The 25,869-nt window shown below is 39.8% G+C and overlaps 1 protein-coding gene across 6 annotated transcripts in view; it reads right to left on the reverse strand.

Moving 5' to 3' along the window:
- The window catches only part of SERAC1 (serine active site containing 1), a 79,246-nt gene that overhangs the window by 48,868 nt on the left and 4,509 nt on the right, over positions 1-25,869 (reverse strand). For 4 of the 6 annotated variants that reach the window (XR_009212533.1, XM_058435631.1, XM_058435632.1 and 1 more), the window contains exons 2-9: positions 23,530-23,672; positions 19,794-19,885; positions 16,892-16,928; positions 11,868-12,004; positions 10,284-10,373; positions 8,198-8,329; positions 5,748-5,869; positions 4,546-4,674 (exon numbers count right to left, since the gene is read on the reverse strand). Coding sequence is in view for 5 of the 6 variants with exons in the window: in XM_058435631.1 (XP_058291614.1) it covers positions 4,546-4,674; positions 5,748-5,869; positions 8,198-8,329; positions 10,284-10,373; positions 11,868-12,004; positions 16,892-16,928; positions 19,794-19,884 (738 nt within the window). In the remaining variant the exon portion in view is untranslated. The remainder of the gene's footprint in view (positions 1-4,545; positions 4,675-5,747; positions 5,870-8,197; positions 8,330-10,283; positions 10,374-11,867; positions 12,005-16,891; positions 16,929-19,793; positions 19,886-23,529; positions 23,673-25,869) is intronic. The other 2 variants (XM_032161316.2, XM_032161338.2) reach the window with 2 other exon arrangements.

Here is a 25,869-nt window from a genome sequence, read left to right on the forward strand (position 1 = left end):
AAAAAAAAAAAAAAAGAAGTAGCATGGTGGTATTAAACCACTTTCCCTCTCTTCATTTGGCAAAAGGCAAGGTTACAACACACTATAGAAGGTAGAGGAATATTAACTAAATAGTAATGTCAGGCCAGGTCTCAGGAGCTCCGACATGGGGGTGCAGGAGAGAAGTTAGTGATGGGAGTGGGAGACACCATGGCAGAACACAGAGAAGTACCCATGTCCACAAGACCCTGTCTGTAAATAGCCTGGTCCCAACCAAGCTGAAACTATCAGATGTTAGACAAGGCCTGCTGACATGGAGGTGGTTCCCTGGCTTCCAGATGAAAAGCGAGGGCATAAGAATAGAGAAGGGAAGAATACAGATTTAGATAAGAAACGACTTGGCATGACAGGGCTGTGGTTTCCTAGGTTTGACACCAATAGCACAAACAACAAAAGGAAAAAATGTAAAAATTGGACTTCATCAAAAATGTTTTTTATTTTTTAATTTTTTTTAGAGACAGCGACTTGTTCTGTTGCCTAAGCTGGAGTGAAGTAGCACAATCACTGCTCACTGCAGCCTTGAATTCCTGGGTTCAAGTGATCCTCCTGCCTTAGCTTCCTGAGAAGCTGGGACCACAGGCGCACACCCCACAACTGGCTAATGTTTTTCTTCTTTGTAGAGATAGTCTTGCTATGTTGCCCAGGCTGTTCTCAAACTCCTGGGCTCAAGTGATCTTCCCACCTCAGCCTCCCAAAGTGCTAGGATTACAGACATAAGCCACCATCCCTGTCTAGACTTCATCAAAATTAAAAACATTTGGGGTGCATAGGTCACTATCAAGAAAGTGAAAAGAACCCACAGAATGGGAGAAATATCTGCAAATTACATATCTAATAAGAGATTTGTATCCAGAATATATAAAGAGTTCCTACAATTCATTAATATAAAGAATTCTTACAATTCAACAATATAAAGAACTCTTACAACTCAACAACAAAAAATTTCAACTCTTACAATTCAACATATCTAGTAAGAGATTTGTATCTAGAATATATTATGAACTCTTACAATTCAACAACAACAACAAAAAAGCCCATTTTTAAATTGAGTGCTACAATGTGAAAAGATGCTTCAAAAGGACAAGTAACCCAATTTTAAAATGAGCAAAGGGAGCCATGGTGGCTCACACCTGTAGCCTCAGCTAATCAGGAGGCTGAGGTGGGAGGATCACTTGAGCCCAGGAGTTCAAGGCTGTAGGGCATGTTATGATTTTGCCTGTGAATAGCTACTGCATTCCAGCCTAGGCAACACAGTGAGATCTCATCTCAAAAACAAAAACAAAATCACTAGTTAAAAAAAAAATTGGGCCAAGGGTTTGAATAGATATTTCTCCAAAGAAGATATGTAACTGCCACGCATGTGAAAAGATGCTCAACATCATTAAGGATTAGGAAAATGCAAATCAAAGCCGGAATGAGGATACTACTTCACACACAATGGGATGGCTAGAATAAAAGATGGACAATAACATATATTGCTGGTGGGAATGTAAAATGGTAAAGTCTCTATGGAAAACATTTGAAAGTTACTCAAAAAGTTACACAGAGTTACCATAAGACCCAGAAATTTCACTCCTAGGTATATACTCAAGAGAACTAAAAACATACATCCACACAAAGACATGCACATGAATGTTGATATTGAGATCTAGTAAGAAATACGTATTTAGTCTCTATCCCTGGTTCCCTCCAGAGTGATGAGTGTCTTTTGTATGCTAATGAGATAACTGGTGGCTGGAGGGCCCCTAAATAGTTTCAGGAAGGGGGCTGGTGGCCAGAAAGACTAAGGGCATGATTACAGGGTAGGGACTTTCTGCCCTACTCAACATCTGGGGAGGACAGAGGGCCTGAAGGTTGAGGTGATCACCAAAGGTCAATGATTCAATCAATCATGCCAACTGATTAAAACCATGAAAATCTGAAGGACAGGGTTCAGAAAGTTTCTGGATACCGGAACCCGTGGAGATGTCTGGAGAGTGATGCACCCGCAGGGGCATGAAGGTTCAGCGCCCCTTCCTACATAGCTTGCCCTATGCATCTGTTCCATCTGCTGTCCATCCCTCTCCTCTGTCATATCCTTTATAATAAATGGTAAGCATAAGTAAGGTGTTTTCCTGAATTCCCTGAGTCTTCCCAGTAAATTAATCAAACCCAAGGAGGGGTCATGGGCACTCCCAGTTTATGGCTGGTTGATCAGAAGCACAGGTCACACCTGGAACTTGTGACTGGCATCTGAAGTGGGGGGCAGTCCTGTGGGACAGAGCCCTTAACCTATGGGCTCTGACACCATCTCTAGCTGGAGATGTCATAACTGAACTAAACTGAAGGACACCAAGCTGATATCTGATGGAGAATTGCTAAGTGTGTAGGGAAAAACCCTCCACATTTCTGGTGTCAGAAGTGTTAAGTGGTGTGAGAAAGTAGGAAAAATGCTTTGCTTTTTTCCTATCTTGTACAGTACAGTTTTTTTTTCCAATGAGAAATGTTCATAGAAGTATTATTCATACATAATAGCCAAACAATAGAATGTTCATAGAAGTATTATTCACACATAACAGCCAAAGAATAGGAATGACCCAAATGTCCATCACTGATTAACAGATAAATAAAATGTGGCATAGCCATACAATGGACTACTACTTGGCCATAAAAAGGAATGAAGCACTGATATGCCACAATGTGGCTGAGCCTTGAAAACATCATGCTAAGTGAAAGAAGTCAAACACAAAAGGCTGGAGAGGGGAATGAGTGGTGACTGCTAACGGTTACCGGGTTTCTTTGGGGGATGGTGAAAATATTCTGGAATTAGATTGGAGTAATGATTATACAACTCTATGAGTATATTAAAACCCAATGAATTGTACAGTCTTAAAGGGTTTTATGGTATGTGGATTATAAAGAAAACTAGTTGAATTGGAAATATCACCATAAATTTAAGATCTTTTAAGAAAAAGGTAATTGTTCTGCTCTGTTACTTAGGTGTCTAGGAGCCCCCAGGGTCCACCACCTCTACCCTCATGAAGAACTATTATGCACACCTAGTGCCTGGGTTTTGGACTCTTAACCTTTTCCTATAAGAAGAACCAGATCTCCTTGGAGAAGCAGGCAAATCTTGTAGGGCAGGAAGAATCAAAAAGAGCCAGGGATATCTTGTCAAAAAACCATGGCACCTTCCAGCCACTTTGGGAACATAATTTAAAAGCATAAGAAGGTCAGTGTACAGAAAGGGCTATAGAGGCCAGACGACAGAACTCTCAGCATCAAAAAGAAAAACCATTATAATTCACTGGAACAATCCCAAGACATGGCCCAAAAGGAGAAATTATGTAAAGTATACTAGACAAGTCATATCTACTGATGCGTCCCTAATTTCTCATAAAAGGGAAAAATGAGAAAACGCATTTAATTGGTCAAAGAATACAGAACACTGATATTTTTTTTACTGACAAAATACGTTCCTCTCATTGAGATTACATAGTTATTGCAGTTAATAATGGTGGTTATTTGTTCTGATTTCTCTTAAAGATATGAGATTTTTATAAAGAAAAACTCGTTGACATAACATCCCAAGAATATCAGAATTCAGTATTCACTGATAGCCTTTTTTTCTTTTTTTTTTTTTTTTTTTGAGACAGGGTCTCATTCTGTTGCCCAGGCTGGAGCGCAGTGGCACAATCACTGCTCACTGAAGCCTCAATCTCCTGGGCTCAAGCAATCCTCCCAGCTCAGCCTCTCAAACAGCTGGAACTACAGGCACATGCTACCACGTCCAGCTAAATTTTTTTTTTAATGTTTTATAGAGACGGGGGTCGCACTGTGTTGCCCAAGCTGGTCTCAAACTCCTGGCCTCAGGCAATCCTCCTGCCTCAGCCTCACAAAGCACTGGGCACTGGGATTACAGTTGTGAGCCACTGCCCTCAGCCTTATTCTTTTTTTTTTTTTTTTTGAGACGGAGTCTCGCTCTGTCACAAGGCTGGAGTGCAGTGGCACAATCTTGGCTCATGGCAACCTCCGCCTCCCGGGTTCAAGTGATTCTCCTGCCTCAGCCTCCCGAGTAGCTGGGACTATGGGCATGTGCCACCACACCCAGCTAATTTTTGTATTTTTAGTAGAGATGGGGTTTCACCATGTTGGCCAGGATGGTCTCAATCTCTTGACCTTGTGATCCACCCGCCTCGGCCTCCCAACATGCTGGGACTACAGGCATGAGCCACTGCGCCTGGTCCTCATTCTTTAAGATAAAATTTAAGAGTTACCTCCTGTGAAGCTGTAAATGACCTCTTAAGCAGAGTGAAGGGCTCCTGAAATCACCTTTATCTCTCTTACACACTCTGTGACTGTTCGTTTACCTGCCTCCCTGTCATCCCTGACATCCAGCCCAGGGCATGGCACACAACCAGAAGTTAGCATGTTTACTCAGTTACTGGGTGAATGCCAGCCACTGACACAATACATTGGAAAGGGTGGACACTCAAAAATATTTACTGAATGAATACATGAGCTAACCTTCTGAGCAGCTAGACTCTGACTGCTTTCACTAAGAGCCAAAGATGTAAAATACTGGATACACTCATCTAGCTCTGTTTGAGGTAAGGAAGCCAGCAACTGTCTGAGCTCTTCTTCAGTGGAAGAATCCTGAAATAAAAGGAAAGGAAATTCTTCATAAATACTCAACAACTGAGTACAACAAAAAATATCCAAAGACTCAAAGCCAGTATTTTCCATATATATCAAAGCCATAAATTATGTGTGCATGTGTGTGTGTGTGTCTCTCTCTCTCTCTCTATATATATATATATGATATAGAGATCTAGGGAAAGAGATATCAGAGATTAATTACTGCTTTCAGTCTTGAAAACAGTCGCCCACAAAGGTAAATAAATAATCATTTAATTTTGAATTTTATACTTTCATGTCTGCTACTTCAAACTGAGAGACCTACTGTAAACTTTAACTCTCAATGTTCATCTGACTGACATCTTGACATTCTCAACGTCTTGACTCAGAATGAATTATTGCACCCTTACTAATTAAAGCTACTGCTTTTTAAATCCAGAACTTGTTACTATCTCATTTTCTCTAATAATTAATATCTAGTATATTCATTTCCCTATTTTTAAAAAAGCTGCTAACACAGAAGTTTTAAGAGTTTCATTTTCTAGTCTAGGAAAGATACTCAAGAAACATGCTTTAAATCTGTGGCAGTGTTTCTCAGCCAGGGCCTGTTTTGCCCCGGGGAACATGTGGCAACGTCTGGGGTCATTTTTGGCTGTTACAACTAGGGGGTGCTATTAGTATCTAGGGAGTAGAGTCCAGGGATGCTGCTACACACCCTACAATTTACACAACAGCTTCCTACCACAAAGAATTATCTGGCCCAAAATGTCAATAGTGTTGAGGCTGAGAAAACCTGACCTACAGAAACTCAGAAGGGACCAACTCATGGATGCTGATATGTTATGGCACGTCACCCAATGGTTTATAGAGACTCCCAATTCCCAAAGGCAGAAAATAATACAGAAGGAACAGCCCCCCCTGAGGAATCAAATCTTTGTATAAAAACTATGATTTCAGTTTTACATTCCAGTTTATCTGCTTGTGAGAAGTAGCCAACAACTACTTTTTTAAAGTATTTTGTACCCAAAGTGAAGATAATATATTAAACCATTTTTCACTCTCTAAATTATTATTATTATTGTTTTACTTACTTCTTTTAAAGATGGCAAAGGAGGTGGTAAGAGAAAAAAGCGAAGATCACTCTCTTTGCTTCGTGCCAAACCAATAAGAGTTTTCGGATCACAGGCTTGAGCAATTATCCTATACTGGTAATCTATTGAAAAAGCATTTTCTTTTGTTAATACCAAAACCAGCTGATAGATGTCATAAAGATTAACTGAACAAACTACTAGAAAGCACTCTAATTTTTAAACTGCTCTGCAAATTTGTAATCCAAAATTTCCCAAGTGCAACTACATTTACAATACCTATAAGCTAGATACATTTCCAGGACTGATCTCACGATTCTCCTCAACATATATCTGGAGACCGGGTCACAGCCTAACTTTTTGGAAAAATGGAAGTTCAAAGGTGGAAACTGGTAAGTCAGAACCAATTTAACTTCTTTTTAAAACAATTCCAGTATTCAAAAGCTGTTCTGACCACTACTCAAAACACAAGAGGTGGCATTTAAGCCTACTGCCCCATGGTGATGATATGGTGCTTTGGTATTCATAATGTCCATGAATATTTAGTCTGCAGTTCCAGATAGCAGTACTTTGAATTAAACATGCCATTCTTTATTTATCAAAAACAAAATTCCAACCATGAAAGGAAACATTATTTTCAATAATGGCAGTTTATAACCTGGGGTTGGCCGGCCGCCGTGGTTCAGGCCTGTAATACCAGCACTTTGGGAAGCCGAGGTGGGTGGATCATCTGAGGTCAGGAGTTAAAGACCAGCCTGGCCAACGTGGTGAAACCCTGTCTCTACTAAAAATACAAAAATTAGCCAGGCGTGGTGGCAGGCACCTGTAACCCCAGCTATTCAGGAGGCTGAGGCAGGAAAACAGCTTGAACCCAGGAGACGGAGGTTGTAGTGAGCCGAGGTCATGCCACTGCACTTCAGCCTGGGTGACAGAGCAAGATTGTCTCAAAAAATAATAATAACCTGGGTGAGTACTTCTGGATCAAGTGGGGAACTTTTTCAAAATCTGTGAGCCAGGGCACTTCCTCTGATTTCTCTGATACAGTAAGTCTGGAATGGAGCCCTGGAAGGCAAATTTTGAAAAATATTTCTATTCTAAATCTCCACCAACATTAAGCTTATACTTACATTATAAATTATTATAATTACAGCCACCAACCAATTAATAATTTAATTTGCAGAGATCTCATTCTGAGCTTTTGAGAATTTTTCTTTTTTTTTTTTTCTGAGACAGTCTTGCTCTGTTGTCCAGGCTGGAGCACAGTGGTGCAATCTTGTCTCACTAACGACTCCACCTCGTGGGTTCACAATTCTTGTGCCTCAGCCTCCCAAGTAGCCGGGATTACAAGCACACGTCACCATGCCCAGCTAAATTTTTTGTATTTTTTTAGTAGAGACAGGGTTTTGCCATGTTGGCCAGGCTGGTCTTGAACTCCTGGCCTCAAGTGAGCCGCCTTCCTCGGCCTCCCAAAGTGCTGGGATTACAGGTGTGAGCCGCCATGCCTGGCTGAGAAAATTATTTTTTTCTATTTTGCCCATTTTTACAAGACAGTTCTACTAACAAATTATAGTTTTGTCCATGTACTATAACCAGAGCAGATATGAGTTCTTTTAAAAGTACTTTTATTGTAAAATTTGTGATTTTTAAACACAATTACATATTTCAAATAGTCCACTAAAAATGATATACACAAATACAAATTGGGTACATTCGACTATTAGTATTAGAGCCAAGTAGATTGTAAAAGTAAAAGCAAATATAATTGTATGGTGTAGCAAGCAATTAAATGTACTTCATGAAATAGAAACCAAAAGAAAACTCGAGTACATTAGGCAACTATCAGAATCAAGAGTTGCTCTCAAAGAAGTATGTAACCAAATAAAACTTTGTTCTGGTAGAAAGTTACACAAATATATATATACCTCATTTTTGAGCTTATTCTTAGCAGTTCAGCAGGCTTTCTACTTTCCGTATCACACTGAAGCTTCTTAAATTTTTTAAAATACTTTCTAGATATACTAACATTGTCTGAAATATTTTCCTTCCTGAATCTCACTCCCTTGTCTTTTTTTTTGTTTTTTGTTTTTTGTTTTTTTTTGAGACGGAGTCTCGCTCTGTTGCCCAGGCTGGAGTGCAGTGGTGCAATCTCGGCTCATTGTAAGCTCCGCCTCCTGGGTCCACGCCCTTCTCCTGCTTCAGCCTCTCGAGTAGCTGGGACTTCGGATGCCCGCCACCACGCCCAGCTAAATTTTTTGTATTTTTAGTAGAGACGGGGTTTCACCATGTTAGCCAGGATGGGTCTCGAACTCCTGACCTCGTGATCCACCTGGCTCGGCCTCCCAAAGTGCTGGGATTACAGGCGTGAGCCACTGCGCCCGGCCGCTCCCTTGTCTTTTATGTCAGAAATCAAGAGCCAGCTGAAGGCACGCCACCTGTTCAGGTAGTCTCATTACCATGCCAGTGATGGGTCTCCGACATTTCCCGCACAGCCTCGAGTCGCGTGGTTTTGTCATCTGACTTGCTCTTCCGTAGGAGCAGCCACACAGCACACTCATGATCTTCTATATCAACTGTACTAAAAGGGTCTTTGCAAAAAGAAAAAGCCAAGACAATGTCAACAGTTAAGATAATACTTTTATCTTTACTTTAAGATGGTAATTTATAAACATTTGAAATCTACAATTGGAGAGTTAAATCCATATATATAGGTATTGATAAAAACTGATATTATTTGTTCTCAATTCTGTCATATTATCTTTTATAGTTATTATGAATATTGTGTGTGCTTTTTTGCGGGGGCGGGGGCAGGGGTCAGTTTTGTTTTGCTTTTTTGAGACAGTCTCGCTCTGTTACCCAGGCTGGAGTGCGGTGACACAATCATGGCTCACTGCAGCTTCGACCTCTTAGGCTCAAGCAATCCTCCCACCTCAGCCTCCTGAGTAGCTGAGATCCCAGGTGTGTACCATCAGGCCTAGCTAATCTTTTTTTTTTCTAGAGACAGGGACTCAAGAAACTGCCCGGGCTCAACGTGTGTGCTTTTGTTTTGTATATTCTGGTGTCTTTCATATGTGGTCATTTTAAAAATCTTTTTCTCCCCAAAACTTTTTCAAAAAGATCAAATATATGAAAGAAATTAGTAAGTTAACATAGGCTGGGCGAGGTGGCTCACACCTGTAATCCCAGCACTTTGGGAGGCTGAGGCAGGCGGATCACGAGGTCAGGAGATCGAGACCATCCTGGCTAACACGGTGAAACCCTGTCTCTACTAAAAATACAAAAAAAAAAAAAAAAAATTAGCCAGGTGTGGTGGCAGGCAGCTGCAGTCCCAGCTACTCAGGAGGCTGAGGCAGGAGAATGGTGTGAACCCGGGAGGCGGAGCTTGCAGTGAGCAGAGATTGCACCACTGCACTCCAGCCTGGGCGACACTCTGTCTCCAAAAAAAAAAAAACCAGAATAACATCCATACATCACATCTAGATTCAATAACTGTTATTATTTTACCATATTCTATTCATCTATATTCGCATGTAATTTTTCCCAAACTATCTGAAAGGATGATGTAGACAAAATGACATTTTACCCTTTCACAGTTGAACCTGCATCTCCTAAGAACAATCCTGCATTCTCTTAAATAACCACAGTGCTGTTATCACACCCAAAAATACTAACAAAAATCTTCCCAAATCATCTAAAATTCAGTCTAATTCCATATTCAGCTTCCTCAATTTTTCAAAAAAAAAAAAATATTTAAAGCTGTTTTTTAAAACCAGGATTTAATAAAGTCTCTTTTAATTGTAGAAAGTTTTCCCACCTTTTATTTTCACGATGCTAACTTTTTAAGGAGATCAGATAAGCCCTTTTGTATCTAGCTCCACGTTGTAGATTAACCTGATTGTGAAATCTATGATTTTGGATATACTATGCTCATTATGAAGGCATGGGAGTGATTTTCTAACAAATTTAAAATTATAAAACACTTATCAAGAGAATAGGGTATATTTTATCTCTATATTTATTCACAATTACCTAAGGAAGGAAGAAAATTATCCAAAGCATTAAGCCCTTAAAATTAAATACGGTCCAAGAGAATAATGTTAATTAATTTTTTTTGCTCTGCTTTTTTTTTTTTTTTTTTGAGACAGAGTCTCACTCTGTCACCCAGGCCGGAGTGCAGTGGCATGATCTTGGCTCACTGCAACCTCTGCCTCCTGAGTTCAAGTGATTCTCCTGCCTCAGCCTCCCGAGCAGCTGGGATTACATACACCCACCACCATGCCTGGCTAATTTTTGTATTTTTAGTAGAGACACGGTTTCACCATGTTAGCCAGGCTGGTCTCAAACTCCTGACCTCAGGTGATCCACCCACCTCAGCCTCCCAAACTGCTGGGATTACAAGCGTGAGCCACCGCACCTGGCCTGATTAATTTTCCATAGCTATAAAAAATATTAGTATAAGAAATGAAAAGAAGTATCAGGTTGATCATTCCAATGACTTTCAGATTACTGATAAGGATTCCAAGTCATATATTGGATATTTACCAGCAAATGGATTCCGTAGTATCTTGGCTGATGTTGCCAATACTTTTCTTACTGCTTTGTGAAGTTCTTTTCTTGCCTGCCAGGCAATACCTAAAATGATTACAAAATTAAGTAAAACCAAGAATGTATTTTTTTTTTTTTTTTGAGACGGAATCTCACTCTGTCGCCCAGGCTGGAGTGCAGTGGCACGATCTCGGCTCACTGCAAGCTCCGCCTCCCAGGTTCACCCCAATCTCCTGCCTCACAGCCTCCCGAGTAGCTGGGACTACAGGCCCTTGCCGCCACACCTGGCTAATTTTTTTGTATTTTTAGTAGAGACGGGGTTTCTCCATGTTAGCCAGGATAGTCTCGATCTCCTGACCTCATGATCTGCCCGCCTCGGCCTCCCAAAGTGCTGAGATTACAGGCGTAAGCCACCACGCCCGGCCCAAGAATGTATTCTTAACACTATGCTCCAATATTTCAAAGAGAAATGTATAAACTCCAAATTTTTTCACAAAGAAAATACAAAATAGCACTGTTGTCTTTTTATTGTCACTATCCATGCAACTAAAACCACTTTGGGAACACAGAGCTCTCAATTCCAAAATAAGATTGCTCTCCAAGTCAGGGAAAAGTAAACACAAAAACACTAACTACAAAAACACTAACTAAAGCTAATGAAAATCTTCATATACAACATAGGTTTTGCAATATCCAGGAAAATGTCCCTCATGATGAGCTCACCTAAAACTGAAATTTGGAGATACTTTACTAAAGAGATTAAGTCTCAATATACAGGTATATTATAAGCAACAACAATTATCTATGTAATTGAAATTGTAAACATACCATAAAAGCATGCTGAAATACAGAAAATGATATAATAACTAATAGCAACAGGGCAGCAAGGTGACAGACACAGGAGAGCAGTAGAGCCTGCCTCACTCGACGAACATCATGTTAACTGGCACATTCTGGCTAACAGTGTATGAAGAGGCAGCTGTGAGTCAAGTGTGTGACTCACCATGCTACCCATCTGTTGAGGAAAATATACTCCTCTGCTCTAAAATTTCATGTTCACTACGCAACCATATGATCACTAATGAGGGCTTCCATGTGTCCTAAATATTGAGAAGTGGAGTGTCCTAACTAGTAAAGACAGGTTTTCTAGCCTTGGTGACAGATAATTATAATAAATGAGTTGGCATTCATATTTATAAATATATCTCATGAGTTTGGTCTGCACGAATACATCCCTTAAAGCGGAAATATCGTTGAGCTAAATTACAAAATCATGTTTTTTGTACTTGCCAAAGTGAGAGCCAGCCTCTGTACTGACAGCCCCACTAAGGTGTGGAATTCCAGGTTCAGACTAAAAATGCCAGTTAGTCTTCACTTCACTTAATTTTAGGAGAGTTGCAAACCTGGATTAAATACGGAAGTCTAAACTTTGGTCCTCAATTAATTCTTTAGGAACTTGGTTTTCACGGGGTTTGGTGATTCTTAGAATTAGCTCAATCTGTATTACTAATACTATACATTTTTAAATGCAATAACTAGCTTCCATTTTTCACAAAGAGGATTACTTTACAATAAACTTACCATGATTTTCTCCTTTATCTAAAGAAACTGTGTGCACATATATATATGACTTCATTTTTTCTCTTTCTACCACTTGAGTATCTAACGTCACAGCCTTCTTCAGGGCCAGAACTTCATATGTAAGAAATAAAGAACCTCTTAAAGAGAAAAGAAAAAATGCATCATAAATACACAATCAAAATGTAACACAAGAGCTACTCTTCTCTATTAAGCTTGTCATAGTAAACTTCTTTCTTTTTTATTGGGAAACATAACATGTATACAGTAATATGCATATAACATTTATACAGTCATGCACCACATACTGAGTTTTTGTTCAAGGACAGACCTCATATACGATAATGGTCTCATAAGATTATAATGAAGCTAAAAAATTCCTATCTCCTAGTGACCGAGTAGCCATCGTAACACATTACTCACGTTTGTGGTGATGCTGTGCAAACAAATCTACTGTGCTGCCCATCCTATAAAAGTCCAGCACATACAATTATGTATAGTACATAATACTTGATAATAATAAATGTTACGGATTTATGTATTTACTATAGTATACTTTTATTGCTATTTCAGAGTGTACTCCTTCTACTTAACTGTAAAATGCCTAGGGCAGGTCCTTCAGGAGGTATCCAGAAGAAAGTGTTATCACAGGAGATGACAGCTCCATGCATGTCACTGCCCCTGAAGACCTCGCCTTGGGACAAGATGCAGAGGTGGAGACAGTGATATGGATGATCCTGACCCTGTGTAGGCCTAGGCTAATGGGTTTGTGTTTTCATTTTTAACAAAAACATTTAAAATTTTTTTTAAAAAATATTGCTAGCACAGTAGCAAGGCCTGTAGTCTCAGCTATTCGGGAGGCTAAATCAGGAGGATCCCTTGAGCCCAGGGGTTCGAGGCTGCAGCATGCTATGACTGTACCCACGAGTAGCCGCTGCTCTCCAGCCTGGGCGACAGAGCAAGATCTCGTCTCAAAAAGATTTTTTTTTTTTTTTTTTGAGATGGAGTCTCGCTCTGTCGCCCAGGCTGGAGTGCAGTGGCACAATCTCGGCTCACCACAAGCTCTACCTCCTGGGTTCATGCCATTCTCTCGCCTCAGCCTCCCAAGTAGCTGGGACTACAAGCGCCCGCCACCACACCCAGCTAATTTTGTTTTTGTATTTTTAGTAGAGACAGGGTTTCACCGTGTTAACCAGGATGGTCTCAATCTCCTGACCTTGTGATCTGCCCGCCTCGGCCTCCCAAAGTGCTGGGATTACAGGCGTAAGCCACCGCTCCTGGCCTCAAAAATTTTTTTAATAGACAAAAGTTTATAGAATAAAGACATAAAGGAAGAAAATATTTTTGTATGGCTATACAATGTGTTTGTGTTTTAAGCTAAGTGTAATTACAAAAGTCAAAAAGTTTTTCAAAAATTTAAGCTTATGAGGTTAAAAAAAAAAAAAAAATACAGTAAGCTGAGGTTAATTATTAAAGCCAGGACTTTATTTATTTTTAGAGACAGGGTCTCAACTACGTTGCCCAGGCTGGCCTCAAACTTCTGGGCTCATGTCATCCTCGTGCCTCAGCCTCCCGAATAGCTGGGACTACAGGCCCACACCACTACATCCAGCTAGGTTAATTATTGAAGAAAAAAATACTGTTTTATAAATACAGTGTAGCTGGGTGCAGTGGTGCATGCCTGTAGTCCCAGCTAGTTAGATGGCTGAGGCAGGAGGATCACTTGAGTCCAGGAGTTCAAGGCCAGCCTAGGCAAAACATAGTGAGACTCTGCCTTTAAAGAAAACACAAAGTTCAGCCAGGCACGGTGGCTCACGCCTGTAATCCCAACACTTTGGGAGGCCGAGGCGGGCGGATCACCCGAGGTCAGGAATTCGAGACCGGCCTGGCCAACGTGGCAAAACCAACGCTCTACTAAAAATACAAAACTTAGCCAGGCATGGTGGCAGGCGCCTGTAATCCCCGCTACTCAGGAGGCTGAGACAGGAGAATCACTTGAACCCAGGAGGCAGAGGTTGCAGTGAGACAAGATCACGCCACTACACTCCAGCCTGGGCGGCAGAGCAAGACTCTGTCTCAGAAAAAAAAAAAAAATGTGTAACGTAACCTAAGTACACAGTGTTGATAAAGTCTATAGTAGTGTGTAGTAATGTCCTAGGCCCTCACGCTCACTCACCATTCACACACCCAGAGCAACTCCAGGTCTTGTAAGCTCCACTCATGGTAAGTGCCCTATATAAGTGTACCATTTTAAAATTTTATTTACTGTACCTTTTTTTGTTTGGATATGTTTAGGTACACAAATACTTCCCATTGTGTTATAATAGCCTACCGTGTTCAGCACAGTCACATGGCTGTACAGGTTTGGAGCCTAGGAGCAACAGGCTGTCCCATACAGCCTAGGTGTGGAGTAGGCTCTGCCATCCAGGTTTGTGCAAGTGAACTCTGTGATGATTGCACAACAATGAAATCACCTAACAACACATTACTCAGAATGTATTACCATTATTGACACATGACTGTATATATACATATACATGTATATACACATTTCGGTTTACAAATAATAAATAGCTGCATAATCATATCCAGGCAAGAAACAGAATGTTAACAGTACCCCAGAAATCCACAGTGTGTAATTCTCTTCACAAAGAGGATACTGACCTGGATACTGACCTGCTCTCATCTCTATATATGATTCTGATTTTTATTATAACAATGTGCTTTTCTTGGGCCGGGCGCGGTGGCTCACGCTTGTAATCCCAACACTTTGGGAGGCCGAGGCGGGCAGATCACGTGGTCAGGAGATCGAGACCACAGTGAAACCCCGTCTCTACTAAAAATACAAAAAAAATTAGCCGGGCGTAGTGGCGGGCGCCTGTAGTCCCAGCTACTCGGAGAGGCTGAGGCAGGAGAATGGCGTGAACCCGGGAGGCAGAGCTTGCAGTGAGCCGAGACTGCGCCACTGCACTCCAGCCTGGGTGACAGAGCGAGACTCCGTCTCAAAAAAAAAAACAAACAAACAAAAAGAAAAACAATGTGCTTTTCTTTACAGTTGTACCACCTACATATGCATCCTTAAACAACAGAGCTTAGTTTTGCCTGTTTTTGAAATTCATATCAATGGACTCACACTACATGTATTCTTTTGCTCAGCCTTGTTTTTGTGTGAGTCATCCATGTTGTTGCATGTAAAAGGTAGTTCCTGCACTTAGATTTTCGTATAGTACGCGATTATCCATTGCATGGATATACTACAACTTATTCACTCTCCCATAGATGGGTATTGAGAACGTTTCTAGTTAGAGTCTATTACAACAATGCTGTTACATATCTTATACATCTGTATTGTGCATACACATACGTGTTCCTCTATCTACATGTATCTAGAATTACATAACTTCTGATAGTATACATATTCAATTTTACTAGATAATGACAAACCGTTTTTGCAAAAAGATTGGCCAATGTGTACTCCCATCATCAGCCTATGAAAGCTTCTCCTTTCCTAAGAGCAATACCTGAAGTTAACTTTAAATGTTGTTTGTTGTGAATCTCAAAATGAAGATTTCTTTTTTCCTAATCAGATTGACTTACACACTCCCTAAATCCTGACACAAAGATCCCACTCTGGATTCAGAGCTTAGCAACATTGTCTTCCTACACCTTCTTCTGACCTTTGGTTTCTACCCTCAGCCAAGCAGGTAAAACAAAGTCCAGATACTGGCTAGCACCAGAGGAACACAAAGAAGCCTCTTTAGAATCCCCTGCCCTCGGCCAAGGGCAGTGGCTCAGGCCTGTAATCCCAGCACTTTGGGAGGCCAAGGCGGCAGACCATCTGAGCTCAGGAGTTCAAGACTAGCCTGGGCAACATGGCAAGACCCCGTCTCTACTAAAAATACAAATAATAATAATAATAATAATAACAGCCAGGTGTGGTGGTACACACTTGTGGTCCAGCTATTTGGGAGGCTGAGGTGGGAGGATCACCTGAACCCAGGGGGCAGAGGCTGCAGTGAGCGGAGATCACACTACTGTGCTCTAGCCTGGGTAACAGAGGAAGACCCTGTCTCAAAAAAAAAAAAGAATCCTCTGCTCTCTTAGGGATGTATCTGAACAGCCAACAAAAGGGGTAAATGTATTCAGTACTTTTACTGTTTTCCATGAAAGACAAAATTCTTTACCATAATAAAAAACTGTAATTAATTTTCACTATATTCCTGAATATAATTGTGAGCTAGACAAACTGCATTACAGAAAAGGTTACATATACATTTATGCTTTGCCCAGAATGAGTCAAAGGGAAAAATTATCTAAATATATTTTGCCTTACATTACAATGTCATAGAGAAATGTATGCATTTGGATAAAATGCCAAATATATCTCTTTTATCATTTCAGCATCTGAGAATTAATTTTATATTTGTACTAGTAAAAAGTATTAACAAATACAGTACGATAGTATTACATATGTATTCCTCCCCCTAAAAAAAAGTAAAAGAAGGAGTATGAAAAATAACAATTTGCTGAAAGAGGGTCACTGCATTCATTACACATGCTCCTGAGGGAGCACCAGATGGGAGATGTTCAACTGTTGGTTTTCTCAGTCAGCCTCAATTTCCTTTCATGCGAGCTTTATGATGAGTTAAGGGATTTTCCAAAATACTTTTGACTATAGTCAATTTGTACCTTTTTCACCTACTTTAGAACCTAATACAAGATGTGACCCTAAGTGCGTCAAAGCTAAGTGAGTGCCTGATGTAAGTGTGTCAAAGTGCTTTTCTCAGAGCAGCAGTGCCTGGCAGGCAGAGTTCCTGGTACACATTTGGCTCCAAGAGAAAGCACTCCTCAGAAGGTAAGAAAACCACATCATGACAACATTTAAGTGGTAGGATCAGTGATTAAATCCACCAGTCTAATTCCAAAATCTATACCCTTTCGATACCTCATGCAACCTGTAAATCACTGCCATTGAGATTTCCAAGAGTATAATGAAGCCAATTAATATTCCACAGTTGACAACTTACCCTAAAATAAGTGATCCAGTAAACTTTATTATATTTCCTTCAAAAGAAAAAAAGTCAATGTGATGAATTTCATTTTTAAAAGTGTGAAAGGAAACAGGCAACAGTGTAAGTCTCTACCTATATCATATATTATCAGATAAGAAGTTATTATTTTTCTATTAATATAATCAGTTGCTATTAATAAATGGTATCCTATCCCTAGACACAAACACACAAATCAACAAGCACTGAGTGCAAATATAATGTATATTGATGACATTTCATACCTCCCCTTTCTCCACCTCCTAGTCCCTGTTCCACTACTGATGCTGGTAGGACTACAATGCTTCCACCAAATGCAACATGCAGGCAGCTCACTTCCCTTCTGACCGCTTTTAGTTAACAACCCATTAAAGAAAGAAATTAGAAGCATTGTCCCTATCACTACTAGGACTATGCTGAAGGATTATATTGTCAAGTGGGGACATGAAAGAATGTTTTCTAAAGTAATTATGTTATAATTGATGGTTAGGTATATATGTATATAGCCGCATTTAAAATAGAGATTAGGCTGGGTGCGGTGGCTCACGCCTATAATCCCAACACTTTGGGAGGCCAAGGCGAGTGGATCACCTGAGCTCAGGAGTTCGAGACCAGCCTGGCCAACATGGTGAAATTCCATTTCTACTAAATATATATATAAAAAAAAAAATTATCCAGGCATGGTGGCACATGCCTGTAATCCCAGCTGCTCGGGAGGCTGAGGCAGGAGAATCGCTTGAACCATGGAGACAGAGGTTGCAGTGAGCCAAGATTGTGCCACTGCACTCCAGCCTGGTCGACAATAAAATAAATAAAATAGAGATTATATTCTACAAGTTTATTTATAAATGTTTGGGTCTTGGAAAACTTTTTTAATATTAAAAAATTCCTATGGCAGACACTGCTAATTGCCTGTCCAATACACATGCCTTTTAATCCTTACAAATACACAACCTGATTACCACCTAAAAATATTCAAATTCCTAGACAACTCTGTAGCTAGGGCTAACTGTGCAACACAGTTGTAGCCATTCGGATATAGATGGAAGTCTATAGAGATGGATCCCTCCCCACATAAAAAGACAAAATCTCAAAATGGCTTTTGGCCCTCTGCTTCTTGATGCCCAAGGATTCAGCAACCATCTTGTGACCATGAGGACAATAAAGAGAATGGAACAGGAAGACAAGAAGATTGCCAAACTGTAATTCCTGCCCTAAACTGTCTCCACTTTGGCTTATTATTATGTAAGAAGAACGAAAATCATATTAACCTAAGCCACTGGACTCAACCTTCTGTTACATGTACTGAGCACAACCTTAACTGATGGTACTCATGATGATTAGGTACTGAGGCTAGCCCACAAAAATCTTTATATTTATATATATATATATATATGTATATATATAATATATTTTATACATATATATTTTATACACATATTTATATATAATATATATAAATATATTTATACATAAACAAAATATAAATAAGTATAAAGATTATATATATGATTATATATACATAAAGATTATATATTAAAAGATTATATATATATAGATTATATATAAAGATTTTATATATATATAAAGATTATATATATATACATAGAGAGAGAGACAGAGTTTCACTCTGTTGCCCAGGCTGGAGTGCACTGACACAATCTCAGCTCACTGCAATCTCCACCTCCTGGGTTGAACTGATTCTCCTGCTTCAGCTTCCTGAGGAGCTAGGATTACAGGCGCCCACCACTACACCCAGCTAATTTTTGTATTTTTAGTAGTGACAGAGTTTCGCCATGTTGACCAGGCTGGTCTTGAACTCTTGACATGAAGTGATCCACCCACCTCAGCCTCCCAAAGTGCTGGGATTACAGGCATGAGTCACTGCACCCAGCCTTAACCTATAATTTATTACACATATTGAGACAGTCCTTTGTTCAGAGCTTCAACTCATGCTGCCAAAATGACATTTGTCCTCACTTCTCTTTTTGTATTTAAAACACAGTATCAGAATTTTCTAGCTAAAAATGATCTATCCCTAAAAACAGATTTCTCTTAAAGATCAAAAAGAAACTCCATGAGGAAAAGGACTTTGTTTTATTCAATATTGTATTCTTAAGGCCTAGAATTGTACCTGGCACAGAGTAGATGGTCAATTAAATATTTTGTTTATTGTCAAATGAATAAAAGATGTTCTAGGCCAATCTTCTCATTTTACACATAAAGGAAATAATGCTCAGAAAAGGTGAGTTACTTCATTCTTCCATTCAACAAATACTATTTGATTACCTACTATATGCCATGCATAATAAATACTAGGTTATAGTGGTAAACAAGACAAAATACTGCCTTCACAGAGTTTACAGCATATGGGGAAAGACAGATAATTAATTAAGTTCTATACTGACCCTACAAAATGACAAATAAGAGATCCAACCTGGCCTAGGGTGTCGGAGAAAGCTTCCTAAACGAAGGCAAGGCTCCAAATGGAGTAGACTGGAGCCACATCCCGAGCCCCCGTAAGGCAAGGACAACATCTTCCTTGCTCACCACTGTATTCCCAGAACCTAATATGGGTGCCTGGCACTTTGTTTCGCAAGAGCTTAATAAATATCTGCTGAATGAAAATGCAGTTATATTTAAGTTTAGGATGATGAGTATGAAATTTGACAGAAGTAGAAGAGGGAAAATAATTCTCAAGAAAAAGGAGTATGTATGGCTCTGGGCCTATAAATTTGGGGTGGACTATTAGTACAGAAAGACATAAACAAATCTGAGATTTAATCATGGGTTCAAAAAGTTTTTGTGGCCCACCTTAGAAACGGCCACAATTCTATTACTGTTCCTATAAGAAAATAAGAGTTGTTTAAGCTGTACTCACTGATATCTCTCCAGTGTGTGCCACTTTTTGGTGGGGAAGTAGAGGTTCCTATTCTTCTGCAACAGATGACACAATAAGCAGCCAGAGACATTCTGTGTAAGTAGAACAATTACAACAAATTTAATTTAGCATCTAAATCAAAACACTTGTTTTAACTACAAGAACACGTTACCTTCACAGTAGATGACCCACAGAGTTAGCTTTTTCAAGACTACGAAGAAAACTTTCCAATTAAAAAAAAATTTCTCCCTTAAAAACTTAAAAGGGACTTATTAGAATAATATTTTGTTAGTATTTTCATTATTCTTCCTCACACTGTGTCCAATTGTGCATAGTTTTCACAACTGGAAAGACGATCTAAATATGATAACGATCGTTCCCAGAACACAAGAATTAACAGGTAACAAGAACAGACAGATTATTAATCAGAATACCAATATAAGCAAGAAAAAAATGTAATGTCTTTGAAAATATATGTATATACGTATTTATCTCTGATGACTGAAGGCCCTACAGAAATGAGAAGCTCTACGTGGACGGTACACTTAGAATCCATAGAAGCATTTAGCTTTTCTCTAGTTCTTTCAGGATAGTACCCACATCGTTTAAAAATTCTGAAACTTGTTAAGTTGGCATTCTATCAAAGGAGAGCTGTCACCCAACTAATTCATCAACTGAGTAAAGATGATCTAAATATGATGCAATCATTCCCAGAACACAACTCAGTTTTCTAGACCCATATCAGATTGTCTTTGGATAGTGAGGTTTTTTCTTTTTCCTGTTGCTATAAAGGACAGGAAGGAAGGTACCTTGAAGGCACCTCTCTCTTTTGTTTTGTTTTCTATTTCTGCTTTTTATTATTTTCTTCTTTCTTTCTTTGGGTGCACCCTGTCCTTTTCCTAACTTCTTCAATAATGCCTAAGATGAGCATTTCTTGTTCTTTCACAAATGCATTTAAGACTAGAAATTATTATAATCCCAGCACATTGGGAGGCTGAGGCGTGCAGATCACGTGGGCTCAGGAGTTCAAGACCAGCTTGGCCAACATGGTAAAACCCTGACTCTACCAAAAGGAATTAGCCAGGTGTGGTGGCGCACTCCTGTAGTCCCAGCTACTCGGGAGGCTGAGGTGGGAGAATTGCTTGAACCTGGGAGGCTGAGGTTGCAGTGAGCCAAGATTGCGCCACTGTACTACAGCCTATCGTCTCCAGCGACAGAGTGAGACCCGGTTTCAAAAAAAAAAAAAAAAGACTATAAATTATCCCTCTAAAATTCCACTGCAATTTTTCTCTAATCTGTGAACTGTTTAAGAGTGTAGCTTTTAGTTTCCAAATATATAAAACTTTTTAAGATTATCTTTTTTTTTTTTTTTTTTGAAACAGGGTCTGGCTCTATCACCCAGGCTGGAGTCCAATGGTGCAATCACCACCCACTGCAACCTCTGCCTCCCAGGCTCAAGCAATCCTCCCACCTCAGCCTACTGAGCAGCTGGGACTACAGGTGCCCACCACCACACCCAACTAATTTTTTGTATTTTTTGTAGAGACAGGGTTTCACCATATTGCCCAGGCTGGTCTTGAACTCCTGACCTCAAGTGATCCACCTGCCTCGGCCTCCCGAAGTGCTGGGATTACAGGCAAAGATTATCTTATTGTGCTATGTGACACAGATTCTTTAAAATTGTGAAGACTTCCTTTGTTACTTGGTTCCAGTCAATATTTATAAATATATCATATAAGCTTATTCTTTGTTGCGAACAGAATATATCCATTATACTAGGCTTGTTATTTTGTTGTTTCTATAGTCTTGCTAGTTTTTTTTCACAACTCCAAACGGCCATTGAATAGCCTTGCTAATTTTGTCTGCATGATCTACCAGTATGAGAGGGGTTTTTTAAAAGTTTCATACTGATTTGTGCACTTGTTGATTTACCCCTTTTGTTGTCCTTTTTTTTTTTTTTATTCATTAAGCAAATACTTATCTGAGTCCCTAGGAATGAAGAACTGTTCTAGATGCTAGCAATTTAACAATGAAAAAGAAAAATTTGCCCTTGCTTTCATGGTCTGACTCTCTAGTGCAGAACACCCCAATCAGTGTGGCAAACAACTACTACCCTTTTGGGGGGGTCATAATGTGAAAAGATATGCCATTAGGTGCACACAAATGCATGATTATTAGAAACTTAGTACTTTGTTCCTTTTGTCGTCACATACTACCTTCCTTTATCCCCATTAACATTTATTGCTTTAAGTTCCTTGCCAGTTTTCTAAGTATTTAACTATCTTACCTTTTCCCATCATGGTTATAATCTTTTGGTATCATTTACAATTTCAAAACCTCTCTTTGAATAGATGAATTTAACCCATTTACATTTCTCGCATGTTGGATAGATGAGGATTTTTTTGTTACTCTTTAATTGGCTTAAAGTTATACAATTTATTTCTATTCCTTTAGTAAATAGCTATATTTTAAACGTGTTATATACAGTATGAATTTAAACAATATAATTATCCTCCCAAATGAGAATATTAAAATGCTTTAAATCCGATCCTCTCCTATCTTGGGTATTTTTGTCTAATATTTTAATTCCATCTTTTTTTAAACATCCCAAAGGAAGCCATTTTTAAAAGCAGTCAACCTAAATATTTACAAACATTTTGTCAGTTTCCTTCCTTCCTTTTGTTTCTTGCATCCACAACTTCCTTCTAGGTTCAAATCATTCTTGATGAAGGTATATCCTTTGATAGTTCCTTCATGAAGGCATATATGTAGTTAGCACTCTCACTCTCAGCATATCTAAAAATGCTCTATTTTAGATATACTAAAAAATAGTTGTGTTTGGGCCAGGCGTGGTGACTCATGCCTGCAATCCCAGCACTTGGAGGCCAAGGTGGGCAGATTGCTTGAGCCCAGGAGCTCTAGGCCAGCCCAGGAGTTCAAGACCAGTGAGACTTCATCTCTCCAAAAAAATTTTTTAAATTAGCTGGGCCTGTTGGTATGTGCCTGTATTCCCAGCTACTCGGGAGGCTGAGGCAGAGGAATTGCTTGAGCCTGGGAGACAGAGGTTTCAGTGAGCCATGATCACACACTACACTCTAGCCTGAGAGACAGAGTAAGATTCTGTCTCAGAAAAAAAAAAAAATAATAATAGCTGGGTTTGGAATTCTGGGTTTAGAAGTTAGAATAACAGTAGGTTTCCTTTGGTACATTAATGATATTTTCACTGATATTTCTTGTTGCTCAGGAGAAATCTAAGTCTAATTGTTGTTTCTTTGTAGGCAAAATAATAGCAAAGAAGTTTAAGAATGTGCTCTGTAGGACCACACTGCCTGGTTTCAAATCCAATTCCACAAACAACTTGTGTTAGTAATTTTTTTTTTTTTTTTTTTTTTTTAAGAATGCTTTGACATCTTAGGACCTTAAGGACCCAGGGAGTGACTGCCCCTCTCTGGGATAGTTAACTGCTAGAGGTAGCAAACAACTTGCCTGTGAGCATGCCTCTCATATGCAAACCAACCAATCCCAGGTGCATACCCCCAACCACCACACACAGCCAATGCTTCCCTTACTCTAAATCTCCTCAGAGCCAGGTACTAGGCAACTAGAGACCACCTCTCTGGTCTGCCGAAATTATTCGAACTATCCAATCCTAAATTTGTTCAGCTCATCTACCCTGACTCGCTCATTCCTTCCCACGAAAAAACACAATAAAGAAAGCTCTGGCCCATGCTCTCACATTGCTCCTTATGCCTCCTGAATGACCCTGGTACTTCCCCATGTGGCCTTGCATGGTGTGGTATGCCCACTCTTCCTTGGGAACTGTATGTAATAAACTCTTCTTTCAAGGCAGTTGTCTCTGTGTCCGTCTTCTTACCATACCTGATTAAAACAAAATCCAGGTACACTTGAAAACACTAGACATATGACAATGGGCTATTTAACCTCTCTGTGTCTCACTTTCCTCACCTATAAAATGATGATAATAAGGGAACTACTGTAAAGGGTTGTTACAAATATCATACGAGTTAATACATGTAAAACACACGGAATAGTGCCTATTCCAAATTAAGTGTTCAATAAATGCTACTTATCATTACTATCAATATTATATTCCATCTGGCAGTTTTAAGATCTTTGCTTTTGATGTTCTTACAATTCTCTATGTCTGGGTATGGGTTTGTTTTTATATACCCCACTCAAGATTTGGTATGCCCCTTCCATCTTAGAACTCACATTTTTCTTCAATTCTGCAATATTCTTAACAATTACCACTTTGACCCCCATTCAACTTTTACTTTCTGGTACTCCTATTAGATGTATGCTAGATTTTTAAAGTCTAACCTTCAAATCTCAACTTCTTCCATTTTTTTCTATCTCTCTGACATGCACTATGGATTATTTCCCCAGATCTATCCTCCAATTCATCATCTTCTATTTAGTTGTATTTAGACTATCATTCGATCCATCCACTGAGTATTTCAAAAACTTTCATTTCTAAAACTTCCAGTTGGCTTTCATATTTGCCTGCTTTTTTTACATATAGTTATTGTCTTAAATGCAGATTTTTTTTAATGGCCACAAATTATTCCTTTTCCTATAACCATGATCTTTGGTAGTTCCCTCCCATGGTGACTTTAGATTGACCTTAGGAGTAACTTTGGCCATAGGACAATAGAAGCATGATGCAAACTGAGACTTGGGAAGTACATGCACATCAAGGCTTCTGTCTTGTTGCTCTTGAGAACCCTGTGACCAGCACCATGTAAAGATGCCTAGGTTAGTCTGCTGGATCACAGGAGAAATGTCCAATATCCCCATTAATGAAGCCAACAAGTACCAACTGACAGCCAGCACCAGCCGCCAGGCATGTGAAGCCACATCAAACTAGCCGGCCCCTAGCTGACCCTACAAATCCATATTCAGCCCTTAGCCTGCAAGCAATAATAAATGTTTGTTTTAGCCCGTGGCCTTTGGGATGGTTTATAATGCCTCAAAAAGCTGACATGTAACTTCTAAACTTTCCTTTACACGAGATATATGAGGTTGCTGCCAGCATAACTTGGTATACTGTTTTACAGTAAATTTTATTTTTTTATAAGTAGAGGGAATAGAGGAATACACTATAACATAACAATAAAAAGTATACCATAGGGCCAAGTGTGGTGGCTCATGCCTATAATCCCAGTGATTTGGGAGGCCAAGGTGGGATGATTGCTTGAGACCACAAATCAACTAACTATATCTGTGGCACATGCCTGTAATCCCAGCCACTCAGAAGCCTGAAGCACGAGGGCTGCTTGAGCTCAGGAGCCCAACACCAGCCTAGGCAACATAGTGAGACCCACATCTCAAAGAAAACAACAACAACAAAAAACCCTAATGGAATACATATGTATGGACCTATTCCACTCCATCGATCTATTTATCTATCCTTATGTAAACACTGCACTGTTTAGATTATGTAGGTTTTTTGTTGTTGTTTTGTTTTGTTTTTGACAGAGTCTCACTCTGTCGCCCCGGCAGGATGGAGTGCGGTGGCCCAATCTCGGCTCACTGCAACCTCCGCCTCCCAGGTTCAAGCAATTCTCCTGCTTCAGTCTCCCAAATAGCTGGAATTACAGGTGCCCACCACCACACCCGGCTAATTTTTGTATTTTGGGTACAGGCAGGGTTTCACCATGTTGGCCAGTCTGGTCTTGAACTCCTGACCTCGTGATCCACCCGCCTCAGCTTCCCAAAGTGCTGGGATTACAGGTGTGAGCTACCACGCCAGGCAGATTACTGTAGTTTTTTTTTTTTCCCCCAAGACAGAGTCTCGCTCTGTCACCCAGGCTGGAATGCAGTGACGCCATCTTGGCTCACTGCAACCTCCGCCTACCGGGTTCACGCCATTCTCCTGCCTCAGCCTCCCGAGTAGCTGGGACTATAGGCGCCTGCCACCACGCCTGGCTACTTTTTTGCATTTTTAGTAGAGACGGGGTTTCACCGTGTTAGCCAGGATGGTCTCGATCGCCTGACCTTGTGATCCACCCGCCTTGGCCTCCCAAAGTGCTAGGATTACAGGCATGAGCCACCA

Source organism: Hylobates moloch, unplaced genomic scaffold (assembly GCF_009828535.3).
Source record: "Hylobates moloch isolate HMO894 unplaced genomic scaffold, HMol_V3 SCAFFOLD_2, whole genome shotgun sequence".
In the NCBI taxonomy this organism is placed as follows: domain Eukaryota; kingdom Metazoa; phylum Chordata; class Mammalia; order Primates; family Hylobatidae; genus Hylobates; species Hylobates moloch.